Here is a 20393-nt window from a genome sequence, read left to right as displayed (position 1 = left end):
GTGAAAAGCTGTGTCTAAAAATGATTGAACATCTTGATATGAAAAATACGACAAAGAAGACCCAGGACTGTTAAGCAGTTTCCTGTATCTGGCAAGAATGGGACGACATTCTTCTCCCAAAACTCAAGTAAGTGTTCAACTTTTGTGAGAGGTGTTGCTGCCATCAATTTCAAAATGACCTTATTTTTTCTTCAAATGGTAAATTTTTCCAGTTTAAACATTTGATATGTTTTCTATTTTCCTTTGGAAATAAAATCTGGATTTTTGAGATTTACTAATCATTGTATTCTTTTTGTATATAGATTTTACACAGCCTCCCAACCTTTTTTGAAATTGGGGTTGTCTGCCATAATGTGCTAATAGGCAGTGCACACTAGTACATTATGACATAAAGCTCAAGGGTGTCATTAAGACAAGGATTAATCCTGCTTTAATTTAGAGATGAACACTATAATTATTATTAATAATATAATCCATAGCCAACCACTATTTATATTTAGACTTGAAGGTAGATATGCACACTCAAATGTTGGCTACTACTGGCAGGCATATGATAGAGCATACTGACATAGGCATCGTGCTAGATAGTTTTGCTACTTTGCTGCAATGTGTTGGCATGGGAATGAAGGTTACTTAAAAAACCTCAGGTAGAAAGGAGAAAGTGTGAGTTTGTTGGCAAGGGCTCAGTCAAGACTTTGCACAGATATCCAGAGTAACACTTGTATAGCTGTAGCTGTTTATTGGGCAACTTTTAGTAGTACAGGTGGTTTTTGAAGAATGCAGTGGCTGTGATAGTGGTATGCAAATTCCTAAAGTTTGGGAATGCACCTGATTTTACTGATCAAATGCGTAATGTAGCAGGATATTTTTCTCCAAGATATTCCTTTAGTGTGATTTTCTGCCCAATTTCCACCAAGCATTTTGTGTCATCACTGAAGAGAAGATCATGGCCTTCTGTGGACTCAAACATCTGAAATATGTGTCTTTGAAACTCATTTCTTCCATACAAAGACTGCAGAGACACAACAATATGTGAAAGTGGGCATAATAATTTGAAGACAGCATAATTTTGAACAAACAGATTTTGATTAAATTAATTGTATGGATATGCAACACATAACAATCTAGCACTGAACTAAGAGTAAAACCAGGATAGAGGATAAATCAAAATATAATATAATAGTAGCAGTAGTATTGCTTAATACCAATAGTGTTTTCTATGTATTAACATGTATTCCATTGTATCTATTCAATTTCAATTGATTATTAAAAAGAATGAATCTGGAAAGGTGCATAAATCATAACCTAGTTAATGAACAGTGATAATCATTCCAAAAAATCTATGCCGAATGTTACCTAACATGAAATACACAGGTCACCCACCACTATATTTCCAGATTGAAGAGATGTGGTATGCAAAGCATCCCAGTCATTATGTTTCCTTATACGCATTTTTGTTTGGTTTAAATAAAAAAAAGGATTATTCATAAATTAGTGTATTATCTTATATTGTATGCTCCAAGGAGCAGGGCCCTCGAACCCCTCGTGTATCACATTGTACTGTTATTGTACTGTCTCATGTATTGTCTCTCATTGTAATGTACAGCGCTGAGCGAACTGTTGGCGCTATATAAATACAGTATAATAATAATAATATCTAGCTTCAGCTGTTCACTATTACATGAAAATCTGCATTGGCTCTGATCACTGTAAAGGGGTTATTTTTTAAAATAACTAAATAAAATTGGGATTGCTGAACATTGTTGGCAGTCTTCATAATTTCCTGGTGCAGGACAGAAAAAGAAAGCCGATTAATGATTGGCTGCAGAAGACACCAGATTCGAAACATCTAGGCAAAGTGTGTCATAGTGTTTTCCTACCTGTTGATTTTTTAGAATTCTGGCAACAACATCTCTCTTTTCAGAAAGAGTGAAGACGATGCCTGGTGGGAGCTCCGCAATGTTGCACTTCTTGTATTCACTGACAGGGACACGTGAGCCATCAGCACACAGCAACTCAAAGTCATCAGATTTCAAGTCTTTTGCCCAGTCTTCAAGGTTATTACCTGGATAGCAGGAATAGCATTGGCATGTCAAAACTAGGGATGTCAGAAAGTAGATATATACCCTAACGTAATGACATTAATTTTGCTAAGGCGCTATGGGATTGATTTACTAAAGGCAAATAGACTGTGCACTGTGAAAGAGCAGTTGCTCCAGAGCTTAGTAAATGAGCAGAAGTTTTGCTGACTTCCATCATCCAATCAAGTGCAAGCAAAAATGCTGTTTTTTTATTTTCCTTGCATGTGATTGGGTATTATTTGAAAAGTGAAGCTTTAACTTATTTACTAAGCTCTGGAGCAACTGCACTTGCAGATTGCATCTGCACTTTGCAAAGTGCACAGTCTAATTGCCTTTAGTAAATCAACCCCTTACTAAAACATTGCTATTTTATAAATAAAATACTTTGTTGTCATTTTTTGTTGTATCTCAGTTCTGCTGATCACTTGCAGCCCCTTTGCAGCCACTTTCTGTCTACATGCACTCCAACAATGTCTACATGGCATTTCTCAGGGTGGGTTTTGTGACGGTGACAACAGTTAACCATGTCTGTACAATTGGTAGTTGTAGTTTCCATTGGAAGCCCATATTGTCATGGCGAAAATGCAGGAGCACAATTGGAAGACATTGACGTTGACACCCCATAACAGGAAGTGACTAAACAAGGACCTCCATGGCAGGATCACCAGGTAGTATTTGTGTTATTAAAGAAATGGGCATGATCTCATCCACAATTGAAGTGTTCAAATTAATGAAGGTCACCAAGAGGAGGAGGAGTCAGCACCAGGGGCGGACTGACCATTCACACACTCGGGCATTGCTCGAGGGCCCGGGGTCAGTAGGGGGCCCCATGAGATGCCCCTGGTACCTTTCATAGGCTTTTTTGGGAGTGGTTTGAGTGTGGGCAAGGACACAGGGGCCCTATGATCCCCTATTGTACGGGGGTCCCATTAGTTGTCAGTCCACCTCTGGTCAGCACACAGCTTTTGTGTGTGTGTTTGTGCATATGCCACTGTAAAGTTGGTCAATATAATAACAGAGTTCACCCTGACTTTTCTTATCAAGAATCTGCACTATATTACATATGTAGAGTATTCAAAGAATTATTACTTACAGTCTGTGCTCACTTACCATCTGTGTTCTCAAACACAGTACTATGCTTTGCAACAGCCACACCTCCCATTTCCACTAGACACCTAAAACCGATGGACAATTGTTTACATTACAGTAGGTTTTATAGGTGTATTAAAATATAAATTGTGTCTCAGAGAAAAAACAGAATTGGAATAATTGCTAAACATTGGAATAATTGCTAAACACCCAAACACAAAACTTCTCCCAATTACTTGTACATTTTGTGCATGTCGTTGGGAAAAATAGTTTTCTTTCCAGTTTAAACATTAAGCCCTGGTTTACTCTGAATATGACTTTGAAATCATCAGCTTCACCTGAATTCGCACGATTTCAAAGTCGCATGTCAGTGTGACATTTCACATGAAACGTGTAAGACACCTGTGCGACTTCATGCACAGATGTCAATGCAAATCATGACAGAAATCAGAAAAAGTAGTACAGTAACTACTTTTCAAATCAGTGCGATGCTGATGAAGTCGAGGAGTTGCACCGATTAGAACTGTTCCATTGCTGATCAGAGGGTGCGACTTGTCATGCACTCTGAAGCATCAAATCGCATGACAAGTCGCATTGGTCTGAACCGGGGCTAACTCTAAAAGATTTTCTAGCAGATGTTACTGATTTGTTCCCAGCTGTTCTGTCTTTCTGCCTTCTTTTCATACTGTATCGACTTAGCATTATTGTGAGTCTGAACTATGTCATTTTCTCTTCTGAAGATAAAATACTCTTTCTCCAATTTAGATTTGAATGGTAACATATAGTGAAAGTGTAACAGGTTAGTAGCATAATAGGCTCCATAAATAATTACTAATGGTTTGATTTCCATTACCTGAAAGTTGCAGAAAAGTCTTGATGATTCTCTTTAGCTCCAGAAGTACAAACTATATTGGACTCAGCAGATAGTTTCTCCAAGTGATCATTTCTGTATAGTCTACAGAGATTTTCAGTGATGTCATAGGCTGGAAAGTCGATGCCTTTATACAGAGAGAGGTAAAATTAGTACTTAATGTTCTGTATGCACCTCTTTCTATACCTACTGTCCATTTAAATGGTCCAGTTCTTTAGGACTCTATGCTACTTACAGATCAGGCTACAGATACTCATACTCAAGCTGATCAAAGATTACAAATTTTATCAGAAAATGATATTTTACTAATTATTGATAATGTCCCATTCTCTTTATAAGCCATGAGCTCCAGTGGTCAAAAATTTCACATGCTGCTCCAGGTGAGATCAGGAGCCACATCCCACAATTACATGTCACGTTTTGGCGTGGCTCGTCTCCATTGAAGCAGTCAACTGCACCGTGAGCTCTTCTTGTTCCTTAAAGTGAAACTTTAGTCAGAAAATTAAGTCCTGCTATATCACTTTATGCTGACCCATTCTGCAGGTATAGCTATGAAAAAAGTTTAAACTTAGTGTCTATACTGTTTGAATCCAGTAATATACAGCCTCACACTGCTCTGCACATGCTCAGTTGCTCTCTATTTTGTGGTGAATTTGTAGAGGGCAATCTGCCGACAACCTAAAGATTTACTGCTGCTCAGGTCTCTAGGTTTCAGCAAAAATGTCAGCCTGCAGCAAGAAGTAACACGAAAAATGTTGGATGCAATTTACAACGCACACTAATTTTGGTAGCAGAATTACTAATTTTGAATGTATGTTCCTAATAAGAACATTATTTTTTTATCAAGTTGTTATGGGTAAAGTTCCACTTTAAAGGCTTAGTCCACACTTTTGAAAATGTTTCATGATATACTCATATTTAGGGTATAACACGAAGCATGGTGGCATGTGCCATCCCAAAAACCCAAATCTCCCTCCAAATCACAGGGTTCTCCATGCAGTAACCTGTCATTTTGTTTTTAAATAAGTCATCCAGGTCTGGGATCATAAAAAAGAATTACCAGATGTCTCATCTCGCTCCACCATTGCTAAGTGGTTCAGATAAGTTGTCGATACATCCTATAGTGGTAAGGAATAGGGTTCCTCCCTTCCTTGTTAAGCCACACTGTACCAGATCTGGCAGTGCTCTATGGGCTTTTATGGGCAGCAAGCATCTGTTTCTCAGATCTGCAAGGCAGCCACTTGGGCTTCTGTTCAAACTTCAAAGTTCTGTCAGGTAGATGTTCGAGCCTCCTCTGATGCCAATTCGGGGTGTAAGGTGGTACAAGGTGCTCTGAGTCTGTCAAGCCCTCTTGACCTGTTGTTATGTGAGCTTGTTGGCATTGTGTCCTGTACTGTACAATCAGGCAAACAGGATTTTTGACTTGCCAGTAAAATTTGTTACCTGGAGTACAGAACACTCCCTGTCAGGGATCTTGTCACCGTGCAGCTGTGCGACGGCAACAGATCCCCTTGGACCGTGGCGGTGCAAGTGCGCATGCGCAGGAGCGTGTGGGCGCACATGCGCAGAAGTGCGCAAGTACGCGCATGCGCAGTTGCGTACACGTCACCGCAAGGTGGGCTATTTAAACCTGCAATATGGTGTAATCAATGCTTTCTGGTCCATAACATCCCTGCACTATATTACCTGATTCTGTTGCCTGTATCCTGATCTGACCTGACTAAGAAAGAACTCCGCCTGCACCGACCTTGGCTATCCCTGACTATCCGCTTGCCTGCTCCCTTGTACTTGATTTGCTCATTTGATCCTGACCCGGCTTGTCTGACTCTGCTGCACCTACTTACCTGTATCTGCACCTGGCTTGCATCCTGACGGCTGCCATACTTACCTGCTGCTGCACCCACGGTCCTGCACCCGGCCTGCATCCTGGTCACTGCCATACTTGCTTGCTGCCGCATCCACGCTCCTGTGTCCAGTCCCAGTCTGCATCCTGATTGCTGCCATACTGGCTTGCTGCTGCACCTACGTTCCTGCATCCGCACCTGGCCTGCATCCGGATCTCCTGGGTCTTCACCTACCTGCCGCCAGCTCCAGACTTACCCGGCACTCGTTCCACTCCTGGTTCTGCGCCCTCTGTTCCCACTATTAGGGGCTCCGAACAGGAGTAGTAAGAGGACGCCTCCTCTCCACGTCTGGCTCACCAACCAGGTACGTGACACTCCTCTCTGTTCTTGTGATCTCCCTACTGCTTTCTACAAAACTTTGGCTAACTAGGGGTGGGAGAGGTTATATAGGGGGCTGCTTGTCCCTGCGGCTTTCCTTTTTTGTCAGTGTCTAGTCACTTGAAGGTAGAAATTATTTAACAACTTGCCAACCACGCTATAGCCGAATGCTACAGTGCGGGTGTCCAGTTCTGGGAGGGCGAGTTCTGGGTGCGGACCACACCTGGCGATCTCCATGATCACTGTGTCCTATGGACACAGCTGATCACATGATGAGGTAAAAGGCCAATCACAGCTGCCTTTTACCATGTGATCAGCTGTGTCCAATGACACAGCAGATCACCAAGTACATACAGTTATTGGCAGCACTTTCCTCACGCTGCCCATCAGTACAGCCTATCTGTGCCCATCAGTGCTGCCTATACGTGCCACCTCATCAGTGCCCATCACTTGCTGCCTATCAGTGCCCATCAGTGCTGCCTATCAGTGCAGCCTCATCAGGGCACACTAGTGAAGGATAAAAATTACCTGTTTGCAAAATGTTATAATCGAAACAAAAAAAAACTTTTTTTTTCCAATTTTGTGCTTTTTTTTGTTATTAGTGCAAACAATGAAACACACAGAAGGATTAAAAACAACCAAAAGAAAGCTCTAGATGTGTGAAAAAAAATGCTAAAAATGTCATATGGATACAGTGTTGTATGACTGCACAACTGTCATTCAAAGTGCGACAGCTCTAAAAGCTGAAAATTGGCCTGGGCACGAAGGGGGTAAAAGTGCCCAGTATGGAAGTGGTTATAGAAGCCCGTGTCCTGTAGTGTACTCCAGGAAATAGGTTTTATTGCTAAGTAAGAAACAGTAGTACTGCTTGGACCTTGAAGAAGGGGGCATGCCCTGAAAGCTTGTCCTGAAAATTGTATGTTGGCTTCCATTTGTTGTGCTCAGCTCACCTCTATTGTAGCACAAGAATATGCCTAAACTGGTGTTAGCATTTTGCACTGAATGTGTTTTAGGGAGTCGGAAAAGATCTAAAGCTCATATAATGAGTGTAGGTAATTCTCAGAGCTGGTTTATTACCTCTAAGAGAGTCCCATGATATGACTTTGTTCTTTTTCATTACCACAGCAACAATGTAGTAAGTGTCCATCCGGAGATCATCTATTTAACAATGTATAATATGATAGTTAATAATGCATTGAAAGCATAGACAAGATTAGTCTATAAATGCTCACACTCACTCCTAGTCTACAGTATATGCTAACCCAATAATACACACATACGGTATTTGTCTTCCATCAAGTGGATCTAAAAAAAAAGTCTACTATTATACACAAAATAACATTATTCCACCACCACTAACTCCCTAACCTAATCTAACCCCAACCTCACCCACCCAGGTTAGATTAGGCTGGTAGGATGGAAAGGGTTGACTACAGTGATAGCCTTCTATAGTCTTTGCCTTGAATCTTCTCCAGTGTTGACTGCACCTTCTTTTTAATTTTCATATATGTATGGTGTAGTACCTGCTGTGTACACCCCATCCACATCCATTTTTTTCCAACATTTGATAAAATGCAAAGAACTTCACTTGCATAGGAGCCCCAAAGGACACAAATCAAAAATCACATTTGTGAAACATAACGCTGTTTTTTAAAAATGCATCAGAGGATTGTTTTTAAAGCAGCAGTATGTCTACTGTTAAAGTGCTTGTAAAGGCTCAAGGCTTTTCTATGAATGAAGGCTAAAAAAAGTCTGTGTGCAACAGATCCCCAAACCCCCCGAATACTTACCTGAGCCCCATCACGATCCAGCAATGTACATGAAAGCCTCAGTTCTCCAGGGACTCTCCCTTCTCATTAGCTGAGCCAATGGCTCCCGCTGCTGTCAATCACAGCCAATGAGGAGAGAGAGGGGGCGGGGCCGAGCAGCTGCACTGTTTGTGAACGGACACGCAGAACAGCGGCTCAGGAGTGAGCCTGCTCAGGTGCCCCCACAGCAAGCTGCTTGCTCTGGGGGCACTCAGCTGGAGGGAGTGGACAGGAGAGCCAGCGGGGGACCTGAGATAGAGGAAGAATGGGACTGCTTTTTGCAAAACCACAGAACAAAGCAGGTAAGTATAACATGTTTGTTATTTTTTTTATTTTTAATAGCCTTTAATATCACTTTAACCCATACAACTGCTTTACAAATCAGCCTCTTAGTGTAGTAGTGTGACCCTATTCAAACCTATGAAGACTCACTGCCGTGTGCAAAAAGCACTGGAGAACATTTCAGAATAGAGGAGGGTAGGTAAACACTAAAGATTGTCTCTCTCAGGCAAAGGTAAGTAAGTACCTGGGAGGGCTGGTGGCTTTATGTATAAAAGTAAAGTTGTCTTTAATATTGCCTCTAATATTTGTTTTAAGTTACCTAGTCTGATTCATCAAGATTCTCACACTTTCTCTATGATATTGTTTTGTGCTGTGCTGGCTGCTTTCTTATAAAATGAGTGCATGTTCAAAAGGGGGATTTTGGCATTGCTAACCTGTAAAGCTGATTGATCAAAAACATAAAATTAAAATGTAACTGTCTAAATGGAAGCTTATACATTACCTTGATAATGTTGTGTTTTGCAAGGTTTTACATTATCTGTTAGAAATAAAAGTAAGAAGTAAGTTCATTTCTGTTATTCTAAATGAAGATACATCAGTAAAACATACATATGCATACAGTAGTTTTTTCTAATTTAGTAACTTTGTATTTTTTTCTAATGGAAATACTGTGTATTGTGTGAGGGAGAAGTATCAGAAAGAAAACTCTAACAATCACTTTATCTTTCAAGTTACTAGCCAAACCATGGCATAGTCTAATGTACAATCATGATCAGACATTGAAGTGTGCATGAAAATACCTCTTCAGAGAATACTATCAGGAACCTTTTCATCTATTGCCTTAGGTACATCACAAAGTTCACAATGTCCCATCCACTGTATCCACGTTTCTGGCCTTTTAACTGGTTATATATTTTCCCATGCAATTCTCCTGCTAATTTATTACTCCCATGTTGTTGATTTTACATTTATTTATTTAAGATTCTTTTGTAACATCTGCACCCTTAAACCTAGTACACGTGATCAGAAAATCTTACAAAAAATACTGCTTTCGAAGCAAACGTACAATAACCTGATCGTTAGTACAAAGCTTTGGCCTGAAATTATTCAAAGGGACAACACAAAAATCTTTCTTGTATGATACCAGATCATATGATTTTCATTTAATCAGTACAGTTTTCGTCCAAAAATACAATACAAATACAATACAAATACAATACAGTACAATACAATACAAATACAATACAATACATTACATCACTTTTGAATATTTATTCTGTTGTACAAGAATTTTCGTAACTTCCCCCTCGGTCTCTGCCCGAATCACACACCTGCTGAGCGACATATCAGACTGGATGTCGCTCCACTTCCTTAAACTGAACCTCTCCAAAACCGAGTTTCTTGTCTTCCCCCCAGCCCGGACACCACCCCCCATTGACTTCTCTATCACATCGAACAACGCTACCATCAAACCCGCACCGCAGGCCAGAGTACTTGGTGTCATTCTGGACTCCAACCTATCCTTCCAGCCCCAAGTCCAATCTTTAACAAACTCGTGCAGACTCCACCTCCGCAACATCGCCAAAATCTGCACGTTCCTAACCCCAGAAACCACTAAACAGCTCATCCACTCCCTCATCATATCACGACTCGACTACTGCAACTCCCTCCTCACTGGCCTGCCTCGCTGCTGGCTATCCCCGCTTCAGTCGATCCTGAATACGGCTGCCAGACTCATTCACCTTTCTAACTGCTCCGTCTCCGCCACCCCCCTCTGCCAATCCCTCCACTGGCTTCCGATTGCGCAACGGATCAAATTAAAAATCCTAACACTGACGTACAAAGCTGTCCACCATACTGCCCCGAACTACATCACTGACCTAATATCCAAGTACCCCCCTACACGCACACTCCGCTCCTCACAAGACCTCCTTCTCTGTAGTTCCCTGGTCTCCTCCTCCCATGCCCGCCTCCAGGACTTCTCCAGGGTGTCACCCATCCTCTGGAACTCCCTGCCCCAACCCATCAGATTATCACCTACTCTCCTCTCCTTTAGGCGCACCCTGAAAACCCATCTCTTCAGGGAAGCCTACCCCACCCCCTGCTAACTTGCCGACCTCCTCCACTCTTCCTACCACTCCATCCCCCACAGCTATCTCCTCCTGTGCCACCATCCCCTCCCTCCTAGATTGTAAACTCGAAAGAGCAGGGCCCTCAATCCCCTCATGTTTTGCATTGTATTGGTATTGTTCTGTCACATGTTCTGTCCCCCTTTGTAATGTACAGCGCTGAGCGAACCATTGGCGCTTTATAAATACTGTATAATAATAATAATAATAACTTTAGTAACCTCTTAATTTTTGATATGAGACTAGCATGCAAAAAAACCAGACAATCATTCATCCGGTATTCTCATCATGTGTAAGGGGCTTAAGACTCCCTTGAGTACTTAGAAATATGTAGTACCATCAACATGGCTTGTCCATTTTTGACTAATACATTTATTTAGTGAGGGTCCCTCTCTTATTAATGCACTGGACTAGCTCATAATCTCTGTCCTGGAGGCTAACAGGCTCTCACACTTTATATTGATAACGCCATACACTGCATTGTAGGAGTTGAAGGTCATCATGATTAAGGTAAAGAAGTTCACCAAGGATAAGCAGAGGACCTCCACTGCAGAAGGAAGTTTGGATGGGAAAAACCTATTACCATTTTGCAAATGAATCAATGAATTTAGCAGAAAGAAACAAAGTCACTGTAGCTTGGCATCATTGTAAATCTGAATTCAAGCATACCAGTTCATCCATACATTTAAGTGAGGGTGTCATGTAGAATGGCACTATTTAATCCATAGTCACCTGCTGTTTCACACTTGGCAGTGAACTAGAGAATTGGTGAGCCAAATGCTGCTGAATGCTTATGTTTTTCCATAAGAGCTAACATGCTGAGTTTGCTTTTAAACAAAAGTATCAAATCACCACTTGAAGAAATTTTGAAATGATCACTCAATTCAATATCCTTCCACCTGAATAATATCTGAATAGATAACAGGAAATTGATGGAAGTTTATTCAAGTACCACTTATTTGCAAATTAGGTTTCCAATGACTTTTTTGATAATAATAGGTATGTAAATTAACACTTTTAGTTCTTTTGATAATAGAATGTGGTCTCACCTTTGTTATAGTACTCAGCCATTACTGGAACTAGGCCAGAGCATACTGCTAAGTGTAAATGTCCTGCATGTAGCGTCACAGCATCAGCTTTGCCTGCCTGCAAATAGATGGTAACATAAAACAACAATTTTAGTGAAAGCCAAAACTTCTTTTATAGTTTTGAATAGATGGATAACTAAAACTATGTTCATAACACCCAAAGTGAAGGGAAATGTACTTTTTAGACAGTTGTGACCAGAGCATTTGTCTCCACTTTATAAATTTGAATTTCCTATCACTTTCTGTTCCAGTAGCAGTGGCCACCAGTACAAACAGAAGTGAGAATCTCCCCAACAGGGACACATATGGCATTAAAAAACCTGACAGAGATTAAAAGCCGTATCTTCTCTATCCAAAACTAAAGCTTTAACTCTAGGTATACTTTAACATCACCCATAAAAAATAAATGAAAGTTATCCAGTTCAGATGATTTGGGTCAGTTTGGACTATGATTGTTAAGTCTGTAGGCACGTTTGGCTCTGATTTGGCTCAGATTGGGCTGTTTTGCTGTTCACAGAGCAATCTATTAGAAATCGTGTACTAAGCCTGCTTAGGGCTCTCCTTTACTCTCAAAATATTTTCTGGTTCTTTGTGGTAGGAATTGCACCTTCCACAAGTATTACATTGAGATTCTGGCTCACGTTGACATGCAGCATTTCTGAAGCCTTGTCAGTTAGACATTATTGCAAATCTTACACGCTACCATACTTTAAAGATGTTCTGTTGGGTTCAGATCTGGTGACTGGCCTACTGTCTCTGTGCCTCAGAAGTAAGTGAGATCATCAATATTTCTCTAGTGTTCAGCTCTCTATTTTTGTGAACCTGTACCCACTGCAGCCACAGTTTTCTGTTCTTGGCTGACAGGAGTCGAATCCAACATGGTCTTCTGCTATTGTAACCTATTTGCCTTACATTACTACATGTTGTACATTCTGCAATGTGTTTTGCTGGCCACAGTTATAAAGTGTTGTTATCTGAATTACCATAACCTGTCTATCAGCTTGAACCAGTCTGACCAACTCTAGAAAGCTGCTGCCTTGTAACTTCTTCTATGTGAAGAGTTCAATATTGGTTCTAATATAGATCTGTAAAGTCACTGTTTTCTCTGAGTCCATTTATGTTTTATCCTGTGTTGAGCCATAATGAGGGGGGAGGGATGTTGCCTCTAAAACACATTAGATGATTTTAAAGGACTGTTCTACCAACAATTAATATCATCTTGGGCTCTTTCATCTGTATTGGTCTTCCACTCCTTTCTATATTTCTGAAAGTTCCCAGTGCCTCTTTTGGTGTGTTGTCCTGGAATTTAGAAACTGTTGACCATGAAAATTACAGGATTTCAGCAGTTACAGAAAATCTGAAACCAAACTGTCCGGCACCAACTCTCATACCATAATCAAAATCACTGAGAGTACATTTTTTTCCACATTGTGTTGTTTGCTGTGAACATTAACTTAAGCTTCTGACCTGTATCTGCATGAGTTTATATATCTTGCTACTGCTACAGGATTGGTTGACTAGGTAATTGCATAAATAGGCAGTTGTATAGGTGTTCCTCATAAATTGCTTGGTCAGTGTATATTTGCACACTTCTCTTGGTCCAAAGACCTTGCATTGCCACTTTGATTGTAGCCAGTTATAAGCCATTAGACATAACCCCATTTAAAAGCATTTTAAGAGCACAGAAATGGACAATGCTGGTGTTGGACACATCTTAGTTAAATACCATGATAACCTCAATACACTGGACATGGCAATGGTTCTCATTTATGGTGAATGCTACACCAACCTTTCAACAAAGCAGAAAAGGATGTCCCTTTAACTGCTTGCCTGCTGCCCTATAGCAGAAATACTGCTACAGGGCGGCATGGCTGTGCAAAATCACGTACTGTATATATACATGATTTTGCATTTCTGGGCAGGGGTTGTGCACCCTATCTGCGCCGCCATTGGTGACTTCAGGTGTCAATCGCCATGTCCCGGTGTTCGCCGAGTATCACTGACGGGGATAGGTCTGTATGTAAACAATACAGATATCTCCCCTGTCAGCTCCAGCACACTGCTTTGTATTGCTCTTCATAGCAGAGCCATAAAAAGCAATGTGCTGACACAGTACAACACACACATACACAATAGTAAAACAGCACATAGTTAACCCTTTGATCACCCCAGATGTTAACCCCTTCCTGCCCAGTGTCATTAGTACTGTGTCAGTGCTTTTTATTAGCACTGATCACTGTATTAGTGTCACCGGGGATGTCAGTGACAGTTAGTCAGTTTCCCCCCAGTGTCAAAATGCCCACCACAGTCCCCCGGTCCCACTATAAGTTGCTGATCGCCGCCATTACTAGTTCAAAAAAAAAAATTCCAGTATATATACCGCCATTTGTAAATGATATAACTTTCACGTAAACCAATTAATTTAAACGTATTGGGATTTTTTTTTTTTTTGCAAAGACATGTCGCAGAATACATTTTGGCCTAAATTTATGATGAAATTTGATTTTTAAAATGTTTTACTGGATATGTTTAATAGCAAAAAGTAAAAAATATTTTTTTTTTCTCAAAATAATCGGCCTTTTTTTGTTTTTAATGCAAAAGATAAAAACCGCCAATACCACCGAAAGAAAGCTGTAGTTGCAGGAAAAAAGGACATAAATTTCATTTGGGTGCAGTGTTGCATGACTGCGCAATTGTCAGTTAAAGTAACGCAGCGCCGTATCACAAAAAATGGCCTGGTCAGGAAGAGGGGTAAATCCTCTGGAGGGCAAGTGGTTAAGCGGTCTCTGTCCTTGTCCTTGTATGTGTGAATTCCAAAAACTTGCTCTTTTCTAAGATATTTAAAATTATTTCAAACATTTTAAATTCTTTGTTGCTTAATTTTTTAAGCATATCAAAACTTTGAGGAGGAAGGTATGCCTGCCAGTAAGAGGAGGATCCATGAACTGAAAACTGACCAGGATCTATGGAAAAATTAATGCAGTAATAAACCAAACACTAAAATAAATCCATCCACGAACAGAACAACTCAAATAAAAATGCATTAAAGAAAAAAGGGGCGTTGTTGCGCTGTTGTAAGCGAGTGTGACTTACCTAGAGTTAGGTGGTCATGAAATTACGGTGAGTTTACATCTATGTGGGGCACCAATGTGAACACAGTGAAGCACTTGTCATTTCAGAATGGAGTATCACCGTAAAGATACAGCACCGCTGCACCAATTATTCACATGTTGGGACTGAATATTAATATTGTATTTGTATTTTGCTCAGTGTGATCACTTTAAAGATTGCACAGTTTATTTTGTCTATTTATGACCTTAGCACAGTCCATTTTTGAAATATATAATAAAAATGCAGCTGCTGTCCCAAACACAAAAACAATGTGAAAACAGCAATATATATCTATATATATATATATATATATATATATATAAACAGCGCTTGTAATACAGTCTAAATGTGCAAAAAATCCAGTGAATCTCATATACTGTAGAAATAAGCAACTTACAGTTGTGTTCAAAATAATAGCAGTGTGTTGAAAAAAGTGAATAAAGCTCAAAATCCTTCTAATAGCTTTTATTTCCATACACACAAATGCATTGGGAACACTACACATTCTATTCCAAATCAAAACATCAAGAAAAATTGATCAAATTTGTGTTGTTCCTCTAAAAAAATTGAAGAAAAGTGAATATTAGACTGTTCAAAAAAATAGCAGTGTTTGTATTCTTCTTTACAAACTCAAACATTCACTATATAAACTGAAAAATGTTTGAAGATTTTGCTTTCCTTAATGAATATTTAGTTGTATAAGCACTGTTTCTGAGAACTGCTGTACATCTGTGTTGCATGGAGTCAACCAACTTCTGGCACCTGTGAACAGGTATTCCAGCCCAGGGTGATTGGACTACATTCCACAGTTCTTCTCTATTTCTTGGTTTTGCCTCAGAAACTGCATTTTTATGTCACCCCATAAGTTTTCTACTGGATTAAGATCCGGGGATTGGGCTGGCCACTCCATAACATCAATCTTGTTGGTCTGGAACCAAGATGTTGCACGTTTACTGGTGTGTTTGGGGTCGTTGTCTTGTTGGAACACCCATTTCAAGGGCATTTTAATGACAGAATTTAATGACTTCTTGTGTAAAAAAAGAAAGTCAAAAGCGCTTGATATAACTCCTTAGGAGTAAGGACATCTAGGTAGGAACCCTTGGGTCAGCTTTCCCTTCTTCCAAACAAATGTTCCCAATAGATGGTATGCAAAACACACTTACCAAGTCATCTCTAAATAATATTCAATCTCATTTTTGATGCTGGGGATCCGTTTCTTCACATCTGCGGCTGTGTGCAGTGCACCTGCACACAGCCGCAGTGGCGTCCCGAGGCAGGTGCGGGGGGTGCGGTCCGCATCGGGTGATACTGACTGCACGGGGTGACACCGGACCTGCTCCAAAAAAAGGTAAGTTGTAAAGAAAGCCGATGATCCCCGCAAGATGGATCGGACCTGTGGATTGAGCATAATGGATCGGAGTCCGATCCATCATGCTCAATCCGCAGATCTGATCCATTCTGCGGGACTCGGCGGAGGGGGTGTCACCAAGTGTTACTGCACTGGGTGACACCAACCCTAGGGACGCCTCTGCTGACATCCTTCACTCGGCTCTCAGCTTGAGAACGTGAAAACCCCTCCACCAATCAAAACAGTTCCTTTCTTTTTGATACCTTTATGGCATCTCTCCTATGCATGCATGTCTCGATGCTTCTTATTTGAAATCTGTTTGTCTTTAAACCTTGAATGTCTGCACCTTGTTCCAAAAGTTTCCCAGCAATTGTTTGAGTCCATTAACAATGGGGAATGGGTGCTTTTATGGGTATGACCACAAATAGGGGTTTGATATCTTGGAGTGTTTGATTTGAAATGGGTTTGGTCAGTAGGATGTCCCTGGATTTAATTTTGAAAATCTGCTAAGCTAAAATCACAGCCTCCATATTCTCTCTGTACAGGTTTTCTTTAATGTTTGTATATGAAGTTATAAGAAAGCCCAGGACTGGGGTGAGTTATCACATGCACCGTATTTTACTGCATTGCAGTACAACAATATGAACATTCAGGCTGGGTTCGCCTCTTAATTTTTGAATGAAGGCACGCATGCATTCCCATATGGACGAAAAATATATTTGACATATGTTTGAAATGCTACAATTTTGGCCCTATTCAATACATTTCAAAATATATTTAAATATATATATATATATATTTATATATTTATATATATATATATATATATATATATATATACACATATATACATACATATACATACACTGCATGTTGAAATGTGTTTTTATTGCGCAATATTTTTTGCTACATTTTTGGAATGCATTTACAAATATATGTAAAAATATATGGTAAAATTACTTTTTTAAATGTAAAAAAAATCTGAAGAATATATTTTAAAAATATGTATTTTTTAAATATATTGTTACATTTTTTTAACATATAAAAAAGTGATTTTAACATATATTTTTTACATATATTTGTAAATGCATTCCAAATATATATATATATATATATATATATATATATATATATATATATTGAATATGGCCAAAACTGTAGCATTTCAAATATATGTCAATATATTTTGGAAGAATATTTTTTAAAATATACTTCAAATATATTTTTCTTCTATGTGGGTTGTTACGCCTGTGGTGCATTGTTACACCATGTATTGAGCTTTATCAGACTGGTTCTCAGATTGTGAAGTGAATGTTCCCAGTGAGACCTGCCGTGCCACCCAAATAGATTTTATAGTTTTTTAACTCTGGACATCCCTGGATTTGGTTTTATGCTTTATTGATGTATAAAATAACTGAGCTCTGGTTTGTACTAGAAATGTGAGGCCTCAACAAAAAGCCATTGGAGAACAACTGCTCAGATCATTTTATTTCTTACTGAAACATTACAAAATGTAGCTCACCATTATCAGCTGAACACATTGTTCCACAGACAGAGCTGATATACATGTTATGGCCTCACCACTGACAGCACTCCAGACATCACATTTTCTCTTTTCTGGTGCATTGTGTGTACACCACTTCACCTGTGCTACAGCAGAGCTGCCTGTCAGGGTAAATAAGAACATATGTTAGAATTGTTTAAAAAATTATCTTTTCTAGCTGCCTTGGAACCTTTATGTCATTAAAAACCTTGGCCAGTCCATTGCAGGTATATTCTTAGAACTGATCTGCATATTTTTTCCTAGTCAAAGACTGAGAAATTATTGGATCAGCGTAATTGCCAGGGAACTAGTATTATCAGAAGAAAGGGTTAGCAATGGCAGCAGTCACACCTCCATAGTATAGGTCTCCTTTAAAAGAAACACACTAAGTGCTACTATTACATGGCCTCCAGCAGGCTATATTTCATGGCATGATTACTAGTATATTACTACACTTTGTTAAGTGAGTCATTTTTTAAAGTATCCGGGATTTTGACATCAACTCTTTGCTGGATATTACTGATAAATTGGTTGTATCCTACATTCAAAGTATCATTGCTTTAGGTCAACAATATATAATAGACTACATCAGAAAGCTACAGCAAGTTCACATGCTTGGCAAGAAGTATAAATATTACACATTCCATATTATCAAACACTCTAATTGTAACATTATCATTAAAAAACCCCCAAAATACAAAAACTTTAATCTTCAGAAATACAAGCACTAAGCTAATGGGTTGACTGAGCTGCTGGTTGTACTATACTACATGATACCAATCTGTTGGTAGACATATTACTATACATCTGTTGAAAGTTGGTTCTAAGTGAATATTTTGGTTTTGTAGGAGGCCTGAAGACTAGCCAGATCATTTATCAAGATGTACTGCAACCCTTGGGAACCGTTTTTGAATGACTTCCATAAGCTGAAATGATATGGGTTTTGGGGTACCATACACTTAGACGATCAGAACCATCATTGCTTTTTGTGTTGCTTTATGGAATGAGGCAGAATCGCTGTGCAGAGTCACTGTGAATCCTGCTTAAACTGACCTTGCACAGCATGTGCAGTGATTTAAAAATAATTTGGAGTAGTGAAATGTACAGTAGGTACATCAGTGAACATTGTACAGTTCCAACCCCTGTACCAGGTTATATGAACCTTAGAAAAGCAGCAGTGAGAACAATAGCCATCTACATAATCCAATACACCAAGAAGACTGGCATCTCACTTACCCAGCATGACAAGACAAAGGACCGCTGAGATGTAGAAAGGCATTCTCTGTCTCTGAAGATGACATATGAGCACACAAAGGTAGGGAAGATTTTATGTACCTGGAATGTTTACCTAACAGATCTTCTTAAACCTACCTAACTGTTCCTTCCCATAACATGTCATTATATAATGCAGTCCATGTTTTTCTGCATGTTAGATTTTTACAGTATCATACTTAAAATACAAAATTGAATACACTGCATCTTACCAATTCTTAGATGAAGTGGCTGCATTAGTTTCCTTTTTTCCCTATATTTTCACCTGGTGATCCAGCCAGTAAGTTTGTCATATTTAAAACATTTTGAATGTTGTTTTTGGGTTTAATATCACCTAATTTTTTTGTGTTATGGGGGAAACTTAAACATAGACACCAGCAGTGGGTTTTGACAGCCTTTATTCTTCAGTAACACTGCCAATCACAGGGCCTGATGACATCACAAGGGGACGGGAGTGATCCTTTCCCCTTTGACATCATCACCCTATTTAAGAACTGTTATTATGGTGCAGCTGGCAGACAGCTGGAGCCAGCGTCCAGGGCAGAGGGGATTTTTTTTTTCTTTTTTCGGGTCGGCGGTAGTGGCGGGCATCATGGTTGATGTTGGATCTACTTCGGGAGACTTTTTTTTTATTTTTAATAAAGGACTTGTCAAAGACTGTCTCCTGTCATTTTTTACACTACACTTTTTCTTTTTGTGAATGGGTAGCGGTACCATGTACCGCATACTCATTCACATGGGGGTGGGGTGGGATCTGGGGGCCTCCTTGTTAAAGGGGCTTCCAGATTCCGATAAGACCCTCACAACCTCTGGCCAGGCTTGTGTGGAAGATGCCCTTGTCCCCATCAACATGGGGACAAGGTGCTTTGGTGGGGAGCCCCCCCTGCCCCAAAGCACCTCCCTATGTTGACCTGGTATGTTTCAGGAGGGGGGCGCTCACCCCCCCCTTTCCTGACCTGTCAGTCTGTATGCTTGGAAAAGGGTCTGGTATAGATGGAGGGGGGGGGAACCCTCACACCATTTTTGAAACATTTTTGGCATGGGGGGGGTCCTCTAAAATTCAATACCAGACCTGAAGGGCAGGGAACCCTGTTGACAGCTGAAACATGAATGAATGTTTCACTACTAAAGTACCGCATGACTTAATAATTTAACTCATGCAGTATTTTATTAACTGAGCAATATCTCACTGCATACTGAGATGCAGTAAGATACCGCTCAGTAAATTGTCCCTTTTCGAAGTTCGCGGTCAAACTTTTGGTAGGTTCAAATGTTCAATCATGAATCAAACAGGGGGGTGTTCAGGCCATGACTGCAGCTGACTATTGCCCAGGCTACTCAGCCCTCCTGACTAAAAAATAATCAACTAGCTCTCCCTAGCTAACTAGGAGGGTGATTCTGTAGGATCCATCTAAAGGGGGTCATGGTACTGTACAAGCTCTCAGATAACTTGGCTCTTGCCATGCACTTCATCGAGTTTCATGCTACCAGCCTACTGGTTTCCTTTTTTGATTGGTGATATAGGGGTCCTCTCTTATTGTATTGTGCT

The 20393-nt window shown here is 39.9% G+C and overlaps 1 protein-coding gene across 1 annotated transcript; it reads right to left on the bottom strand.

Annotated features, from left to right (window-relative positions):
- Positions 1–719: 719 nt before the first annotated feature.
- LOC149467744 (serotransferrin-A-like) lies at positions 720–18851 on the bottom strand. Its single transcript, XM_089671258.1, has 9 exons — positions 18809–18851; positions 17552–17694; positions 11532–11628; positions 8856–8891; positions 7341–7421; positions 4024–4168; positions 3192–3256; positions 1881–2065; positions 720–1012 (listed from the first exon to the last, which is right to left on the bottom strand). Exons 1-9 carry the CDS (start codon positions 18849–18851, stop codon positions 842–844), a joined length of 966 nt encoding a protein of 321 aa, XP_089527384.1. The 3' UTR covers positions 720–841.
- Between the last annotated feature and the right edge of the window lie 1542 nt (positions 18852–20393).

The sequence above is a fragment of the Staurois parvus genome, unplaced genomic scaffold (genome assembly GCF_062004578.1).
Source record: "Staurois parvus isolate SC_StPar_1 unplaced genomic scaffold, SC_StPar_1.0 ptg000102l, whole genome shotgun sequence".
Lineage (NCBI taxonomy): Eukaryota > Metazoa > Chordata > Amphibia > Anura > Ranidae > Staurois > Staurois parvus.
The sequence above is the reverse complement of the archived record's forward strand: the minus strand, read 5'-3'. Positions and strand labels throughout refer to the sequence as shown.

What these genes read in the sequence shown, in the direction of transcription:
- LOC149467744 (XM_089671258.1), bottom strand. Translation starts at nt 18,851, where the DNA reads ATGCCTTTCTACATCTCAGCGGTCCTTTGTCTTGTCATGCTGG. An exon ending in AATGTGTTCAGCTGATAATG is followed by an intron (nt 11,629 to 17,551) that starts GTGAGCTACATT and finishes ATCTATTTGCAG; the next exon opens with GCAGGCAAAGCTGATGCTGT. An exon ending in GAATTCTAAAAAATCAACAG is followed by an intron (nt 1,013 to 1,880) that starts GTAGGAAAACAC and finishes GTGTCTCTGCAG; the next exon opens with TCTTTGTATGGAAGAAATGA.